General features: G+C 48.1%; 1 protein-coding gene across 1 annotated transcript in view; it reads left to right on the top strand.

Annotated features, from left to right (window-relative positions):
* The window catches only part of ANTXR1 (ANTXR cell adhesion molecule 1), a 216,801-nt gene that overhangs the window by 47,971 nt on the left and 150,081 nt on the right, over positions 1-18,749 (top strand). The window contains exons 9-10 of the mRNA XM_006119107.4: positions 2,373-2,433; positions 7,449-7,547. Coding sequence (XP_006119169.2) covers positions 2,373-2,433; positions 7,449-7,547 — 160 coding nt within the window. The remainder of the gene's footprint in view (positions 1-2,372; positions 2,434-7,448; positions 7,548-18,749) is intronic.

Raw genomic sequence — 18,749 nt, forward strand, 5'->3', positions numbered from 1 at the left:
GCTGCACATGGATGGGAAAAAATCCACATATCGATGGAAAAGATTAGAGGGAACATTGCTTATGATTCCCCTAGAATACATGGGGAAACTGAGACTGTTGAGGTTCAGGAGGGCACTTAAGCACGGTCTTATCTCTAAGCACGTGTCTGCGCAGGTGTGGACTTAAGGGTGGGCTTCCCTGCTCCCCCACCCCCAAAGGCCACACAGCAAGTCATTATTAAATGAGCCAGGCCTGGAACTCCTGGGTGCACCAATCAAACATGGAGCTAGATTTGTCATGAGTAGGACTCAGCAGGTGGTCAGGAGAGATTTATAGGCCTCTGCCTAGCAACTGACTGAAGATCTAGTCTTAGGAATGGCGAGACAGCACCTGGGAGCCATCTGGCCAGCTGTCTATTACAACACCAACCCACCCCTCATCTTGAGTGTCCTTTCTCTGATTCTGCTTTCAGAGCCTCCTGTGGCTTGCCGATTGTGCTCTCGACTGTATAACTGCTGCTTCTCTCTCTTTCTGTCTTTGTTTCTCCCTTGCAGTTTCATCTGACTGGCCTGTTGCACCTCCAAAACTTCTCCTTTCCCCCCTGCACTGTCAGTCTGTCACCACCTCAGAAGTACCAGGTGCTCTTCAGTCCTTGGTAGCCCAGAAGACTTTGGTATCGCTGCATCTGAGTGACTAATAAGCCCTTCAAAAAAACCCCCAGAAACTACCCCAAATAAACCCATAACTAAATCTGAACCTTTGGCAAGCAGGTATTTCTGATGCAGGGATTGTCTGTTTTCTTAAGGTAACATACTGCATTAGCTGTAGCTTGTTTCTTACAGATGTTTCAGTTTAAGGTTGGGAAAACAATCTTGCTGCTGGATTGAGCTGTGTTGCTTGGCCGGCATTGGCCTCTCGGAGTTGGCTAAAATGTGATGAGCTTATGTGCTGCCGCTCCGAGGTCCCGTTCCAGAATGCGGCTGAGCTGTCAGTTCCTCATTCAGGCCCCTATCCTGCAAAGATCACACATGTGCTTGTGGGACTCCATGCAGTGCACACTGTGAAGCTTGCATAGTTAGGCTTTGCAGCATCAGGGCTGTCATTGGCAAAGAACAGCTGGATCAGTTTGAACGGGGTATTTGAACAGTAACTTTCCCAACCTCGCTCATGGCTGAAGCTACACTTTGCCCAGCATTCCGGGGGTACACGTAGCTCCAGACTGAACCTGTGGCCTTTGGGGCTATGACAACACCGCAGTTCAATCTTTGGGGCTGGTCCATACTGGCTGAGTCAGGCTCACAAGGCTGCTTAATTGTGGTTCAGGCTTGAGCTAAAACTGAGGCTGCAGAACCCTGCAAAGTGGGAGTGTCCCAGACCCCAACCCAAACCCCAACCTCTACATTGCAATTAAACAGCCCCGAAGACCACGGCGTGGGTGTCTAATTGCTGTGTAGCTGTACCGAGACTGCTTATACACACTTCCCGTGGCTTAGTTAAACTGCTGTAAACCTGTGTAGACACCCTTATTTCTAGTGTAAAACTGTTTCTAATTGACTTAATCTAAACTGAAGTAAGAACACCCAGAGGTACATTGGTTTAAAACCAAATTTTACGTTAAATTGCAGCACGTGAACAAGCCATTATACTTAGGGGCTACGTCTAGACTGGCAAGTCTTTCCGCAAAAGCAGCTGCCAGTCTAGATGCTCTTTTCCGCAAATGCTTTTAATGGAAAAACTTTTCCGTTAAAAGCATTTGCAGAAAATCATGCCAGTCTAGACGTAGCCAGGGTGTGTCTACATGACATCCACAACAATGGCACAGCTACAGTGTAACAGCCATGTCGCTGTAGTGTATTGGCTTCCTTACATGGCCAGAAGAGGTTTTCCATTTAGCTAGTCTAGTCAATCCATCTCTCGGAGAGGTGAGAGTTGGGTTGATGAAAGAATTATTCCATCTATCTGCCTTCCTCTACGCTGTGGATTCCATTGGCTCAGGGTGAAAATATTTTCACAGCTCTGAACCATGTAGCTAGGTTGCTCTAGCTTTAAGTGAAGATCAGGCCTTAAGGGTTAGTGGGTTCAATTCTCATCTGCTCTGTTCTGGCAATGGAAATGGAAATGATTTCAGAGTACAAGACATTAAAATAATTGAGAACAATGTCCCTTGGGGACAAGAGTCAGGCCTTAATTTAGCTTTGTAGATCTAATTTTTAAGTTCTGTTGTTCAGGGCTGTGAAAAATTGCATGTACCTATGCAGGCTTATCCACTGGTGTTGCCATGGGCAGGTTGACAGAAAAACCCTTCCATTGACTTGGCTACTATTGCCCAAAGGAAGCTGAATTCCAACATAAAATATCCTCTGAGATGTCTCCTTTCTTCCTTGGCTTCTAGATTTTGAAGAAATCCTGCATTGAGATTCTTGCCGCAGAGCCTTCCAGTATATGTGCAGGAGGTAAGTTTAAAACAGTATATCCCAGTCCTCCCTGTTTACCTGTGCAATTGCCTCTGCCCACCTGTTCCTGAGGAGCCCAGAACAACTGAATTCACTGGATTTCATTTCTAGACTATTTTACTACTTTTGTGAACTTTCACAAGATTTACTTTCTTTCAAAATGAAGGAAATTAAAATAGAGAACCATAGAATCATAGAATCATAGAACCATAGAGCTGGAAGAGACCTCAGAAGGTCATCAGGTCCAGCCCTCTACTCTAGGCAGGACCAATCCCAACTAAATCAACCAATTATGTTTATTTCTGAAAATTAATCTTTGCTTGATCCAAACGATGACCTTAGCTCAAAACAACTCATTTTTCACCAAACAGTGCTAACCTTTAAGCAAAATACTGTGGAATTGTAAAGCCACGTTGCAAAATCAGATCCTCTTTGTAAAGAGACAGATCTGGAAGTTTTCAGATTTCTTTGTGAATATTTTTTACAATCTGCATTATTATAAACACTATGTCTGTGTCTACACTGGCATCCCTTCCGGAAAAGGGATGCTAATGTAGCACTTCGGAATAGGCAAATCCGCGGGGGATTTAAATATCCCCCGCGGTATTTGCATTAACATGGCTGCCACTTTTTTCCGGGTTGGAGATAAGCCGGAGAAAAGCGCCAGTGTAGACGTGATTCTCCGGAAAATAAAGCCTTTTCCGGAGGATCTCTTATTCCTACTTGAAAGGAATAAGGAATAAGAGATTCTCCGGAAAAGGCTTTATTTTCCAGAGAATCACGTCTACACTGGCGCTTTTCTCCGGCTTATCTCCAAGCCGGAAAAAAGCGGCAGCCATGTTAATGCAAATAGGAGGAGTAATTTTTTGAGGAGTAACATTAGTTCGGTCTAAGGGCTTTAGTCCGAACTAACGCGTCCCGGCGCGCACTTCCTGGTTCGAATCAACTGTGATTTGAACTAGCGCGCCGGCGAGATCATGTTAATGGAGCGCGGGATATTTAAATCCCCGCTTCATTAACTACTTCGGTTGTCTCCATTTGCATCCCTAGTTCGAACTAGGGATGCAGTGTAGACGTACCCTTAGTTATTTATATTCATGGTTTATAATAATCTGTAACATCTTTTACATGCTTAGCACAATCTACAGCACTCTATAAATCATGTCGCTGACATCCTTGTAACATTTATTAACCATAGGCAAGCCATTTACAAATGGAGCAGGCTAATGTGACTGGATACTGTATCCAACTGAAACAGCAGAGGGAAAATATCGGAAAAGATTATGTAATCACCCAAGTTAGAACTTGGCCAGGATGCCACAAGGGGAGAGATGATAACTCAGAAAGTTCCCAAGGGACTTTTTACTGACCTCAGTTACTCACCCCAGGCCACTGTGTTGTGCCTTATTGGGAAGGAGCATGGTGCCTCTTCACACATGCTAGGTATGGAGTCTGTCACAACACGATGTGCCAGCAGCGCTGCAGCGAGTCCTTACTTCTTGGTGACTGAAATGGAGCTCAAAGCCGAACATCTGTGTTCAGTCAAAACCTCCATTGAGTTCAAAGTGCAGGGGAGCCCACAGCTAGCAAATATGCAGAGAGCTACATAAATCACTAGAAAAACGGAGAGTCTGAGAGTTCTGAAGGGACAGGTTATGGCCGCAGTAGCTCTGGTTGCCTGTGTGGAAAAGGGCTGGAGCCCCACGTGCGGTTCTCTAGGGAATGCCTGTATTTCGCTTTCAGGTCTGGGGCACGCAAGGTGGGGGCCAGAAAGGGTCTGGACTAGACGAGGCTGCGGTCCCCACATTCTGTGTGTGCCTGGATGGCTTCAGTGTGGGATGGTGTGGCTACTTCCCTGTCCTCTACCTTGTACCTGTGGGGATCATGGTTTAGGGCATGCCAACACTGCCAGCAGGAGACACACTGAGGACTCAGCAAAGCGAGCAGAGATGCTGGGGCACTATGGATGTCTGCAAGGACTACGCCCCACTGCCTGGGAACATACTCAGGAGTCTCTTCCTCCTGCCTTGACTTCACTGCTGTTGTCACTCAAGATACTTTTGATCTGGTTATCAGAGCTAAGTCAGGTGTGTCTACATGTGCTGTAGACCCCTCTCGGACTGCAGTGCAGACATTACGCTTCAGCTGCACACTGGCTGCAAACACTCAGCACTGAAGTTGCTTTCAAGAGCGCTGTTTTATCCAGTGTCTGTTTCCAACAGCTATGTGTAACCAGAGCTTCACAGACGTTCAGTCTGGGACGCCTAGCCCTTAAAGATACAGTCCGTAGTACCTCCCTCTCCCCTAGCCTGGGCCAGTTATCAGAAGTGACTCCTCATTCTGAAAAGATAGCTTCCGTAGTTATTGCTTCTGCATAAATATAGAAATGTGATCATCATCACAACCTGTTAATTATCATTCCAGACTGGTTAGGTTATCACAAAGGTTTCTGTGCTTTACTGTACTTGGAATCCCATTCCATACAATTTTCATAATTGCTCCTAAAGATTTTACATTTCCCCTCCTCCCCCCCGCCCTGAGCTCAGCACTTCTCCCCCTGTTCTCGAATGAGCTTAGACATCACACAATGGGATTAAAAGGCAGGCTGCTTGGATAGATATTCTCGGTTTGTCTGCAGCTGACCCCTTCCTGGCTATTAGAAAATGAGAGCTGGAACACAGCCCAGATTCCAGCGCGAATACGCTATTTGGACAGCTACAGCGCGGGAGTCCCTCGGGGTAATTAGATAAGGTGGCTGCTGGAATGGACAAGGAAAAACTTTGAATGGTCAGACATTTGGATCAGTTTTGCTGCTAAGAAGTTTAGCATGGCAGAGAAGAGCCTCCATACAGAGCTCTTCATACACTGACTATTCCTGCCTCTCCTCAAACTGCAAAGGTTTTGTCTAGGAGAGTGTTTTCTCTAGGACAGGGGACGCCAATCTTTTTAACCACAAGATCACTTTTTAAGTGCAATGTAAGATCTACCTCAAGCCCAAACACCCTTGCCTGGCTTCCTTCCCCCTTCTCTGGGGCCCTGCCCCTGCTCAACTCCTTCTCCGAGGCCTCACCCTGCTCACTCTGTTGCCCTTCCTCCCCGAATCTCATTCACTTTCACCAGGCTAGGGTAGGGGTACAGGCTCTAATATTGGGTGTATGGCAAATGCCCTATCCCCTAGGCCAGTGTTTCTCAACCTTTTTTTTTTAATAATAAAAAACCCCTTTAAAAAAATTATAAGTAAAAGTTATAATCAATAGTTAGTCCAGACCTGACCAGTTAGGCATTGTAGTACTCAAAGAATTAAAGTTAAGCATGAAAGAGATATGAAAGTTACGAAATGCACAGTCCAGTCAAACACTAAACAGAACCCACTTTGCCAGCAGTAAAAGTAGCAACAACCCCCCACGTGTGTGTTGGGTCAGGAGATGAGAGGGAAGGACAGTGTGGCTATGTCTACACTGGCAGGTTCTTGTGCCAGAAATATGCAAATGAAGCTAAGCGTGGAATATCGCCGAGCCTCATTTGCATACCTAATGAGCCGCCATTTTTGCGGAAGAGGCTCTTGCGCCAGAAGGAGCTGTCTACACGGCCCCTTCTTGCGCAAGAAAAACCCTCTTGCACAATGCCATTACACTGATTATTTTCAGGAATAACAGCATTGCGCAAGAGGGCCGTGTAGACAGCTCCTTCTGGCAAAAGAGCCTCTTCTGCAAAAATGGTGGCTCATTAGCTATGCAAGTGAGGCTCAGCGATATTCCACGCTTAGCCTCATTTGCATATTTCTGGCGCAAGAACCCGCCGGCGTAGACATAGCCTGTGTGTTTGTGAGAGTGACAGAGCCACACATACTGTGTGAGAGTGACAGAGATTTGCCTTGCCAAGCTCCCTCCATCCCCATCTCTGTGTGGATACAGGGTACAAGGAGTGGGGGGAGGAGGGACACCCTGACATCAGCCCCCCCTCCTTCCTCCCACACCCTGCACAGCAAGCAGGAGGCTTCCAAGAGGCAGCTCCAAGGCACAGGGCAGGCGCAGCATGACAGTGGGGGGAAGGGCAATTGAAGAGCCAGCACTTGAGAGCTTCCTGGCCAAACCAGTCAGGATCCCCTGTCAGAGGCTCCAAGATCTACCGGTAGATCCTGATTTACTGGTTGGTGACCCCTGGTCTAGGACCTTGCAGTGGCTCCGCTGTATTATGCACTATGCAGTTGTGTCACTGTAAGGTCTGTGTAGCAGCTCTGTGCCGACCGGTGAGAGCTGTCCCTCCCAGCATCATTAATCCCCCAACAGGCAGCAGGAGCTCTATAGAGGGGAGAGCGCCTTGTCACACCCCGACTGACAAAAGTTTCGCTAGCAAAAGTGCTACTGCAGACAAAGCCACATGCATGGTGAGACTAATTTTCAAGTGTCAATGGGAGTTGAGTGCTGCAGATGTCAGCTCAGCTGCAAAACTCCTCGGCTACGTCTACACTGGCCCCTTTTCCGGAAGGGGCATGTAAATTTCACCAGTCGTCGTAGGGAAATCCGCGGGGGATTTAAATATCCCCCGCGGCATTTAAATAAAAATGTCCGCCGCTTTTTTCCGGCTTTTAAAAAAGCCGGAAAAGAGCGTCTACACTGGCCCCGATCCTCCGGAAAAAGCGCCCTTTTCCGGAGGGTCTTATTCCAACTTCAAAGTAGGAACTGATGTAGTTAGGTCCTCCCACAGTCAGTGTAGATGCTGCATTGCTGGCAGGAGCCCCACACAGTGCCCCACACTGCCAGTACAATCGATGCAAGAGCTTCTGGTGAGCACTGCTGACGTGAGGAGCGAAGTGTAGACACACACAAGCGATGTAACTACTGCAGCGGCTGTATGCCGATGTAAGTTAGGTTGATTTCATTTTGTAGTGTAGACATGGCCTGAGACTGTTTATTAGAAATTTCTTTCAGGAGGAAAAGGTCTGTTGTCAGAGCAGCTCTACCTGCCCGTTATTATTGACACAAAGCAAATAACCCATTTCCTCTTTCCCTCAGAGACGTTCCAAGTCGTTGTGAGAGGGAACGGTTTCCGACACGCCCGGAATGTCGATCGAGTGCTCTGCAGCTTCCGCATCAATGAAACGGTTACTTTCAGTGAGTAGCTTGTTGTTTTACCTTCAGTAGCTGCTGTTTTCCTCCAAAAGACGTTGGGGCCGAAGTGGGGAACCTCCGGTGCACCAGCCGCACACAGTTCATCAGGGTTAGGTGCTTCTTGTTTACCTGAGCATCCACAGGAACTGAGTCCTACGGCTCCCAATGGCCACAGCCACAGTTCACCGTTCCTGGCCAAGGGGAGCTGTGGAAAGTGGAGCAGGTCGGGCCACCATGACCCATGTCTCCCATTGGCCGCGTACAGTGAGCCACAGCCACTGGGAGCTGCGAGAGCCTGGGCCTACAGGTGCTCAGGTAAACAAACTGCTCAGCATCTAACTTGGCCCATAGGCAGCAGGTTCCCCACCCTGCATTGGGCGTTGTAACCCTGAGAGGGAGAGCGCTTGAATGTAGGGGTGCTGCAGCAAAGAACTGGTGCCTGTCTCGCAATGAGCTGGAGGAAAGCCACTCCCTGGGCATGGCTTCCTGAGGTATTAGTGCTCAGAGAGCTGCACACAAATGAGAGAGGAGCCCAGTGGGGCGGCCAGGCAGTCTGAATGCAGAATGCTGTATCCCAATAAAAACACATCTTAGTTTTCCTGGCAACCACGGCAGCCTTCGCTGCATCTCGCAGGGTGGAACAGAGCTGGCCGTGAGTGGATTTATAGCTAACAGTGAAGAACTGCATAAAATGGCTGCAGATGCACTGACTAGCTCCGCTCTCCTTTCCGTGCGGCTACATCCATTATGGGCAAAAGACAAAACTGCATTTTCTGTTGGTTTAAGGGTTCAACAGATTATGCCAAGGAGCAACATCGGAGAGACTCGTCCGTCCTCCTGACCCCAGACCTCACTCAGGGGAATGGAACTAGGACCCTGACCCATCCCCAGGCCTGCTGATGGGTGGGCAAGGGGACAGTTGCCCCGAAGCCCAGTGATTCAAAGGGGCCCAGGGATTCCAGCCGCTGCTGTAGCCTCAGTAGCAGTGGTCGGAGCCCCTGGCCCTTTCCGTTGCCGCTGGAGCACCGCACCGCACACTCCATGCAGCTCTGAGGAGTTGTGGGGGCACCACACTGCAGGTGTAGAGCTTCCCATGGCTCCCCTTGGCTGCAAACAGTGTACTGGAGCCGATTGGAGCCACGAGGCTCTGTAGCTGCAGTGCTGGTAAGTAAACAAACCGGCACAGCCAGTTAACAGCTGGTTTCGCCGACCACTGTGAGAAACACTGACCTAGATCATCCCTCACAGGGGTCTGTCTAACCGGCCCTTAAACGTCTCCAGAGATGGAGATTCCACAGCCTCCGTAGGCAACTTACTCCACTGCTTCACCACCCTGACAGGAAGTGTCACCTGATGTCCAAGCTGAACCTTCCTTGCTTCCATATGAGGGGTCCTAAGTGCATGCAGAGATGTTGTGGGAAGTGTGAGCATAGAGTGGATTTGTTTCTCCTCTTGATTTTATCATTTCTGTTGCCCAGCTGCCCTGTGGTGGGTCAGGACCCCATTGTGCAAGGCGCTGTACAAACACAGACAAAACTGAATCCCAGACCCAAAGAGTTTACAGTTTTAGACCTGCCGTATGCCAGTCTAACTAGCTTGGCCTCGGAGGTGTGGCTCTTACTTTACATTCATAGAAGAGGGTGTTAGGGCTTCACTTGGGTGAAAGGAGCTATGGAGCCATGGGATGTGTGTATTTTCTGTCTGATATTCCTGGCAGCCAGTTAGGATGTGGCTCGTCTCTGACATCATAAGGGAGGGGAGAAATTATCTTGCATAACGTGGAACCAACACAAAAGCTGATTGGTTGGGAACAGAGCTTCACCCTTCAAAGAATACGAGTTGAAAAAAACAACCTTACCTCAAAGTCCAATGGCCGAGCGCTGGCCTTGCTCATGCTTCCATCAAACTGGACAGTTTGTCTGGCAGCTGAGGTTTCCTGCTCCTTGTAACAGCCCGAGTGTCAGCGATGGTGCTGCATGCTGCTAACTGGCCGATGCAAAGGAAATCAACACCAAGTGCTGAGCGCAGAACTCATCGGAGCACGTGCAGCATTTGAAGGCCCCATTTCTCCCTTGCGTAATTTGCCAGTGAAAGTGTCAGGGCAGTGGCCTGGCTGTCTGCCTTACACAGAATGAGGCTAAGCGGTCAGGACAGGCCTGGTTGTGTGTCTGAGGCGTAGGGAGTGTAACTCCTAGAAGGCAGAGTTCCTGTTCCAGTCTTCTGTCGCTTGGCTGTCAGCAGAGTATTGGGTTGGTCATAGGTTAACCCTTTCCAGCCTGGATTTCTTTTCTCTGAGGGAGTCCGAAGGGAAGGCGCAGGGCTGAGGTGAGCACTGTCCATGGGGAAGGTGGAGCTGTGAGGTGGGGAAGGAGAGGCAGGCAAAAGCATCCTAGGGACAAGGTGGGTGGAGCTCCTTGAAGAGCTGGCTGGTCAGCGCACAAATCACAGCCTCAGCTGCACCAACAGGCCAGTGATAGGATCTGCAGCTGCAGACAGGGGGTTGCAAAAGGAAGAGCCGGCTCCCAGGGTGTGTCTAGACTATACCTCTCTGTGGAAAGAGAGATGTAGATTAGGCACGTTGAAATTGCTAATGAAGCAGGTATTTAAATATCTCGCACTTCATTAGCATCAACATGGCCGTCGCTTTTTTTCGAAATGGAGCTTTTTCCCAACGGCAGTCTAGACGTGGATCTATTGAAAAATAAAGCCTTTTTGGAAAGATCCCTTATCCCTCATAAAATGAGGCTTACAGGATCTTTCGAAAAAGGGTTTATTTTTCAACAGATCTGTGTCTAGACTGCTGTTTTTCTTCCGAAACAGCTCTGTTTAGAAAAAAGCGGCAGCCATGTTTATGCTAATGAAATGCGGGATATTTAAATCCCGCACATGCCTAATCTACATCTCTCTGTCAATAGAGAGGTGTAGTCTAGACACACCCCCAGACTCCGGCTTTCCTAAGGAATCTTGTCTGGCTTCTACTTCACTGATGGGGCTGAGCCACAAGGTTTCCAGCTCGGAGCTGAAGTTCTCCAAAGCTCAGGGGAGTTAAGATCAAGGGTTTAGTTTGGCTCCTCTCTGTGGCTAAGTCTCACATAGCTCTGCTATAGGGCTGGGAGGGAGGTTGCTTTGTTTTCTTATTTAAACTTAAAAGGAAAGGAATCTTTGTTTTCATTTTGTGTTGAAAACTTGCGTAGGATCTTGGGCCATGTCCAGACTCAGGGGTTTTTTCGGGAAAAGTAGCCTTTTCCCGAAAAAACTTCCCCTGCGTCCAGACTCAAGCCGCGTTCTTTCGAAATTATTTCGAAAGAACACGGCTTTTCTTTCGATGGCGGTAAACCTCGTTTCACGAGGAAGAACGCCTTCCTTCGAAAGCTCCTCTTTCGAAGGAAGGCGTTCTTCAATGTAAAGAGGCTGTCTTCGAAAGAGAGCATCCAGACTCGCTGGGTGCTCTCTTTCGAAAAAGCGGATTTTTCTTTCGAAAGATCCGCCTGCAGTCTAGACGCGATCTTTCGAAAGATGCTCTTTCGAAAGAAGCCTGCAGTCTAGACATAGCCTTGTATGGGTTTTTACTTATCAAAAAGTCAGTGTAAAGCCCCCAAATCAGATTTCGGTTGCTGGAAAGTGAACAGTGTTTATTTTCTGGTTTTCGCTTTCAATGAACATTTTCTACTAAAACTGAAATGTCTGTGTGTGAAAATCTCCACTGTGTAAAAAACATTGATGGGAAATTTTTGACTCTCTCCTCCATTCCAAAACCTCCTTCCTGAGCATCCTTCAGGCCTAAGACCTTTTGGGAGGCTTAGGTCCTCCGAGCTATTTGAGTCACGTGAACATGGCATTCTAATTTTGGGACCATGAGGGGAGGATTTGTGTGTGTGTGTGTGTGTGTGTGTGTGTGTGTGTGTGTGTGTGTGTGTGTGTGTGTGACGTGAACATGGCATTCTAATTTTGGGACCATGAGGGGAGGATTTGTGTGTGTGTGTGTGTGTGTGTGTGTGTGTGTGTGACGTGAACATGGCATTCTAATTTTGGGACCATGAGGGGAGGATTTGTGTGTGTGTGTGTGTGTGTGTGTGTTTAGGGGGAATCAAGGACTGGACTGGCTTTTAAATTATACCGTAATGCCATTTGTGGTCCTGCAGAATCATATGAAACAAGCACAGCAATTTTCTTACAAAGCAGTTGTTTTATTGTAAACCATGGCATGTGCTAGAAGAGCTACAGCACTGATTGGAAGCAATGTTTACTAGAAGGACTTTGCTGAGAAACCCAGAGACAGTTGTAGTTCTCAGGAAAAGGTCTGATTTATATCTGGTCTTCTCTTTGCAAGCCTTACTGGTGGTTGCTTAAGGGAGGGGATGAGCAGTCAGAAAGGGTATGGTGGTGCTGGTCAACAGGGAGGGAACATCACTTTGAATCACAGAACACTAGAACTGGGAGGGACTTTGAGAGGTCATCAAGTCCCATCCCCTGCTCTCATGGCAGGACCAAGCACCAGCTAGACCATCCCTGATAGATGTCTGTCCAACCTGCTCTTAAATATCTCCAGAGACGGAGATTCCACTGCCTCCCTAGGCAACTTATTCCAGTGCTTAACCACTGACAAGAAGTTTTTCCTTACCTAAACCTCCCTTGCTTCAGTTTAAACCCATTGCTTCTTGGCCTATCTTCTCTCCTTCTAGGTACTTGAACACCCTTTTAGGTACTTGAAAGCTGCTATCATGTCCCCACTCAGGGTACGGCTAGACTGCAGGGCAGAGCAAACACTCTTTTGGGAGCCCCTGTATTCCTTGTTCTACAAGGAAGAAGGGGGCTTTCGAAAGAGGGTTTTTTTCTGAAATTTGGCCCAGTCTAGATGGGCCAAATTTTGGAAAAGCCTCTTCTGACAAAAGTATCGGAAAAAGATACTTTTTTTTTGCTCTTCTCTGGACTCTCTCCACACAATACTCCGAGGCCTAATCAGTGCAGAGTAGAGCAGAAGAATGACTCTTCGTGTCTTGCTCACAACACTCCTGTTAATGCAACCCAGAATCAAACCTACAAAGCAGACAATGCATGCATATGAGCCCCTCCCTTTGTCTGTCTCGGTCACCACAAAGAAGAAGCCCTTTGTGTCTGAATCCATCCATCAGGGATGTCCCCAATACCGGGGAAGAGTTGAGAGTAAGACATGGGTAATCTGACCTCCCCTCCCCCATGCCTTGGCCAACCTCGCAGTATTTCAGTGAGCCAGGAGAGCAGCTACCGTGACAGCAGACTTGCATGGCAATGAGTTAGTGCCTAGCTTCTATCTTGGAAGCTAAAACGACAGTATGGAATATGCTATAAATAACAGAGATAAAATGAAAGCAGCAGCATGTTAATGTCTGAGTCATTTGGATAAGACTACCTTACACAAGCTAGCGGCACCTGTCCTCTGAGGCTCCCCAAACCACTCTGCAGTGTAAAAAAAGAAAATCATGTAATCTGTCGTGAACTGCAGCTGTTTGGGAGGTGGAACTTGAACCTGGGATCTCTCGAGCTTAGTGCACAAGCCTCTACTGCAAAAAGCCCACTGGCTCTCAACTAAGGCTGTAGAGCAGACTTCCCATTCCCTCTATAAGTGATCACAGTGCCACTAGATGGGACAGTGCATGGAACCCAGAAGGTGTGTGGGTTACACTTGACCCCCAACACTACACAGCAAAATGTGAAGAATAATTTCTCCAATGGAAATTACAGGAGCAATAATAGGTGGACTGAGCGTTCTTGCCCCTCTGGATTTTGTGCTGAGTTTGTACGTTTCGATACAAGCCTCTGCTTCGAGAATGGGAACACAGCGTGAGAACCTTGAATCTGTAGTGCAGGGCAACTGGAAATATGATCCTTCTCTCGATGTGGGTTTGGAGTTTGGAGTGTAGATTTTTTCAGATATAGATAATCCTTGGCTCATTTCACCGAACACAATCAGAACTCCTCCTGGAGGCAGGTAAGTTTTAATCCCCCAGTTCAGAGATGGGGATCCGGAGTTATAGGGGGAGTAGGGACTTGCCCCAAATGAGCCAATGGCAAAACCAAAAAAAAAGCACATGAGTGTTTGACTTCCACTCTGTTACTCTAGCATCCCTTGAGAAGTGAGTGTTTAGGCTGGTCTGAAACCCTTTTTCTTTTCCTAGATTTCCCATCTGTTTACCAAATTGGCTCTCTGTGAGCCATGCTTGTATGGTTGCTATTATGGTAAAGAGACCCTGTGGTAGGAGCCCATCCAGGGACCCTGGGGTGGCATTTGTCCTCACAACACCCCTGCAAGGCAGAGCAGTGCCATTAGCTCTGTCACGCTGATGGGGAATTGAGGCACGGAGAGACTAGGGCTGTGCCTACACTGCACCCCTTTTCCGGAAAGGGATGCAGATGAGACAAGTCAGAATTGCAAATGAAGCGGGGATTTAAATCTCCCCCGCTTCATTTGTATAAACATGGCTGCCGCTTTTTACTGGCTCGGGGCTTTGCTGGAGAAAAGCGCCAGTCTAGACGGGGATCTTTCGGAAAATAAAGCCTGTTCCAAAAGGTCCCTTATTCCTCTTAAAAGCACCAACTCTGATCTGCAGGGAGCAGGGCAAAAGGTGCAGTTCTGTCTCTCCCAGGCAGCTGATTATTTTGAGGCAGACACTCGGAACGGGAGCCATGAGCTAATTTCCCACAGCCTCTGCCGAGATGTGAATTGGTTCTCTACAAGTGAAAGGTCACACGCCCCACTGCCAAGCCAAGGAGAAAAGCTAAGGCCTCCTGCGCCATCCATGCTTGGCACTGGAATCCAGCAGAGATATTGAATCTTGGGCCAGATGCTGTAGCTTCAGCCAATGCTGACTTGTACCCAGGGAGAATTTGGCTTCTTGTTATTTTCAATACAGCACTTCAGACCCAGCCTTGATGTTTCTTGTGACATGTGGCTGCAAGGTTTAAAATATGCGTTAGCTCGGCTAGGGATTAATAGGAACCATATGGGGGCCAGATAGCTCAGCTGTTGTGTTTGTTTGAAACCTCTCAGCATCTGATGATATCAGGCAAGAGGTTTATTTCAGAGAGAAGATGAAGCCGGCAGTTCCTAAAACCTTAGATCAGCTGAAATGAGACGCAGAACAAGATGGCCAAGACTCTCTGAAGTCATTCAAGCCATGGAACTAATAGATTTCAATGTACATGTTATTGGGATTATGTCTCGGACTCAGTGGTTGTGCCCATGCTTGGCCCTGTATGGTCCCGGGGGGAATCTCCCTCAGTGTGACAGCCTCCCGGGGGAGTGGTGCTTCACTTGCTGCCTGTTCTTCAAACAAGCAGCTCCCATTGGTCAGAAACCAGCCAATGGGATAGTGCCAGAGGCAGGGTACAGTGCATGAAGCTCCTCCTCCCTCCCCTCCCCCAGGTGTGGAACACAAACGGCCCAGCAGCTGCTTTTCTCAGGGGGGAGGGGGCAGGCAGGGAGTTTGCCTGAGGCTTCTCACCATGGGCACAAGCTGGATCAGGTGGCTTGGCAGGCTGGATCTGGGCCGCTGGTTGAATTTTGCCCAGGCCTCTGGTTGAGGCTCCTGTACTAAGCTCCAGAGGGCCTAGTTTGATTCTGCTTGTCGGCATTACAAGTGGGGCTTGTCCAGGCTTTCAGCTGGGATGTCTCTGAAGCTCAGGCTGCGTTTCCTCGTCCAGGGTAAGAATGGAACTCCCACGCCTGCCGGGTGTACGTCACTGTCCCATGTAGTGGCACCAAGATCACTTACAGAGAGAACAGCGAGTTTGCTCTACAGCCTCAGCTGCGAGCCTGCGGGCTTTACACTCATGCAGTAGAGGCCCCTGCACTAAGCTCCAGAGATCCCCGGTTTGATTCCACTGATTGGCATTCCCCGTGCTGTGGGAGGCAGTGAGCCTACTGGACAGAAACCCAGGAGACCTAGGCTTGGCCACTGGTCTGCTGTGTGACTTTGGGCAAGTCAGTTCGTTCCTCTGTGTGTTTAGTTTGTGTAAGCTTGGGAAGGCAGGGACCATCCCACACTATGCTCAGTGTCTATATTCATAATACTAATGTGAAGCCGGAGATATGGAGGTGCCCAGGTACCAATCTCCAGGGCTGGGGTGAAATGTGATGTTTTGGAGTTCTGGACGTGGATATGCCTTAAAGCAGTGCTCACCCGCCAGTGATCGGGCTCTACCGGTAGATCTTGGAGCCTCTGACAGGGGATCTTGACTGGTTTGGTCAAGAAGTTCTCAAGTGCTGGCACTTCACTTGCCCCTTCCCCTACTGTCATGTTGTTCCTGCCCTCTGCTTTGGAGCTGCCCCTTGGAAGTCTCCTGCTTGCTGTGTAGGGTGTAGGAGGGAGAAGAGGAGGCGCTGATGTCAGGGTGTTGTTCCTCTGCTGAAAACATTTTTGTGGAAATTTTCACCCAGCTCTACTAACCCTGGAACAGTAAAAAAAAAATTGTGTGAAAACTAGGTACTGAGGGTACTTATAGATATTTTTTTGAAAAAGGGGTATTGTACAAAAAAAGGTTGAGAAACACTGTCCTAGAATATAGGGCATTTGCCACATGCCCAAGACTAGAGCCTGCACCCCTACCTCAGCCTGGTGAAAGTGAATGAGATGCGGGGAGGAAGGGCAACAGAGCGAGCAGGGTGAGGCCTCAGAGAAGGGGTGGAGCAGGGGCAGGACCCCAGAGAAGGGGGGAAGGAAGCCAGGCAAAAGTATTTGGGTTGGGGGTAGATCTTACATTGCACTTAAATTGAGTAAGTGATCTTGTGGTTAAAAAGGCTGGAGACCCCTGCCTTAAAGATTTCTTCTAAGGAATGACACTCTTTTATAGAGCATGGGCTGCCCTCCTGAGCTATCAGCTATTAGTGAAAGTAAATTAGCCCAGTGGTAATACAATGCCAAGTTCCATTAGCAGCCTTTGGAAAGCATGTGTTGCCATTTAAAATAAAATCCCCAGCACAGATGAACCCGTCAGAGAAAACAGATTCCATCCAGATCCTTTCACACTGGCTACAAATCATTCTGAATGTGACATCACAGCTCTCTGCTCGGTTCCCCTCCACACATCCCCTAAATCACCTTTCAATGGCTTTGGCTTTCGGAGCGCACGGCTCCCTGTGCAACACAGGGAAATTATAGCATGATTTCGGCATGGTTTTCATTACAGCATTAGCAAAATATTCATTTCTTCTTTACAGGGTCTTTTAATAGGCAATGTCTCTAGCCCTGAGAACACAGCAGTGTCTCTCTTTCTGCATTCCTACCTCCCCGCAAACAGGTTTCCAGTCCAAAAAGGATCTTTTCTTGGAGGGCTACCATAAGCACTAGAGTGGGAGAAAAAAATCAGCCAGGACAAACAAAGATCACTGTATGGTGTGAAGATTTCCAAGGTATTTTCTTGACCTCCTTTAAAACAAAACAAAACAAAATAAATCAAAAAAACCAAACCAAACCCAAACCTCTCTGCCTGGTGTCAAAGGGCTAAAAGGCTCAAGATAGGCTAGTCTGAAATGCTTCCTGATGAAGCATCTAGGATGCAGCACAGAGCAGATTTTCCTGGGAAAGCCGCTTGCTTCAGGGACTGTTATTGGATCTGTGTTGTGGAGCCCCAACCCGATGGTACCAGGCGCTAGACAACACAACCACCCAGTTCCAAGCCACACTCAACACTCACATAGTGAACCAGCCACACTCAACATGTGGCTAGTGATAGTGTGTTGGACACCATGGCAATAGAGAAATTCCTGCCCCCAAATAGCCCAGTTATCAAACAAGGAAACAATGGGTCACACCAAGACCTGATGAGGCTCAAAGATGCACTTTAGGCAAATGAAATAAATGAAGAATCACGCACTTCGGCCAAGAGAAAAGGACATGGTTAGTCATTTGGGAGTTGAGATCTGGCAAAGAGATCTGATTTTCAGAATAGTGATAGAAATGTAGCCGTGTTAGTCTGGTGTAGCTGAAGCAAAATGCAGGACTATTTTCAGAAAGCGCTGAGCTTTCAGGCCCCTTTGAATTATGTGTCACTCAGCAACAGAGGCAGTCCTACTCCATTAGAGAGTGTGCCCTCCTCGCGGTAGCGGGTCTGTTCCATGTTTGTACAGCGCCTAGTACAATGGAGTCTCGCTCCATAACCAGGTCTTCAATGCAAGCAATAAGCAGTAACAATCACTGGCTAGTTTGCCAGATCATTGGTCTGTCCTCCAATGATCTCTACAGAGTAAGCTTCTAGCCCAAAGCTGGCCTGCTTCTGCACTTCCTGGTTGTATGAACGTAGTACTTCCTTCTTCTGATGGCTCTGTGTGGGTCATTTTGCTCCTCAAAACATCCATTTTGAGCTTGCTTTGAAATCCAGGGTTGGGTGGGGGGGGGGGTTTTCACCTACGTTTACAGCTTGCAGAGAAGGTTGGGTCAATGGAAGCAATTGGCCGATGCTCACCAAGGGGAGGAGCAGAAGGGAACGATGAGGCTCATTGGTTCTACAGGTTGAAAATACTGTTTGAGTCAGAGAAGTGTGAATTCAAAGTCAGTGAGTGGATTGTACAAAGCTTTGCGCTGTTGGCAGGTTCCTTACTACACGCTGGTCTCTAGGCACCGAACAGGTTTTCATGGCTTGTTTCCCATGAAGACTTGTTTTCATGGGAAGACTTCCCAGCAAGACTTGTTTCCCATGAACACACTGCCATGGAAATGTACCCCTCCGTTCAATGGTCAGTTGGTGTCCGCACCCCCATTGCTCTGTGTCTTCTCTACTGAGACTATCAACAAGGACACGGATTCCGGCTTTACTGTTCAGTCCTATGGCTCCAAATGCAACAATTGCAGAATCCCCCCCAAACTAATATTTGTAAAGTCTTACAGGCTGGTCATTTCTATTGTTATATGTGGATAACACATCTAGCACAATGGGGCCTGTAGGCAGTGCTGTAATAAAAGAGACCTGATTGTAAAGAGCTTCTGATCTGTTCTACATCCGTGAAATGGAGGCTAGGAGGTGAAGTGACTTTCCTGAGGTACCATAGCTGGTCAGTGGCAGAGCCTGACACAAAAGTCAAGTCTTGTGTCTCCCATCCAATGCCCTGGCTTACCTGACTACTCTATCACCAACAGTGCTTCCTTGCATGTTGTGTACTGAGACAGATCTGAGCCACAAAGTGCTAACCCATCTCTTGCTTCAGAGCAATACAGCCGAGTTTTGTGAAGC

The sequence above is a fragment of the Pelodiscus sinensis genome, chromosome 28 (assembly GCF_049634645.1).
Source record: "Pelodiscus sinensis isolate JC-2024 chromosome 28, ASM4963464v1, whole genome shotgun sequence".
Lineage (NCBI taxonomy): Eukaryota > Metazoa > Chordata > Testudines > Trionychidae > Pelodiscus > Pelodiscus sinensis.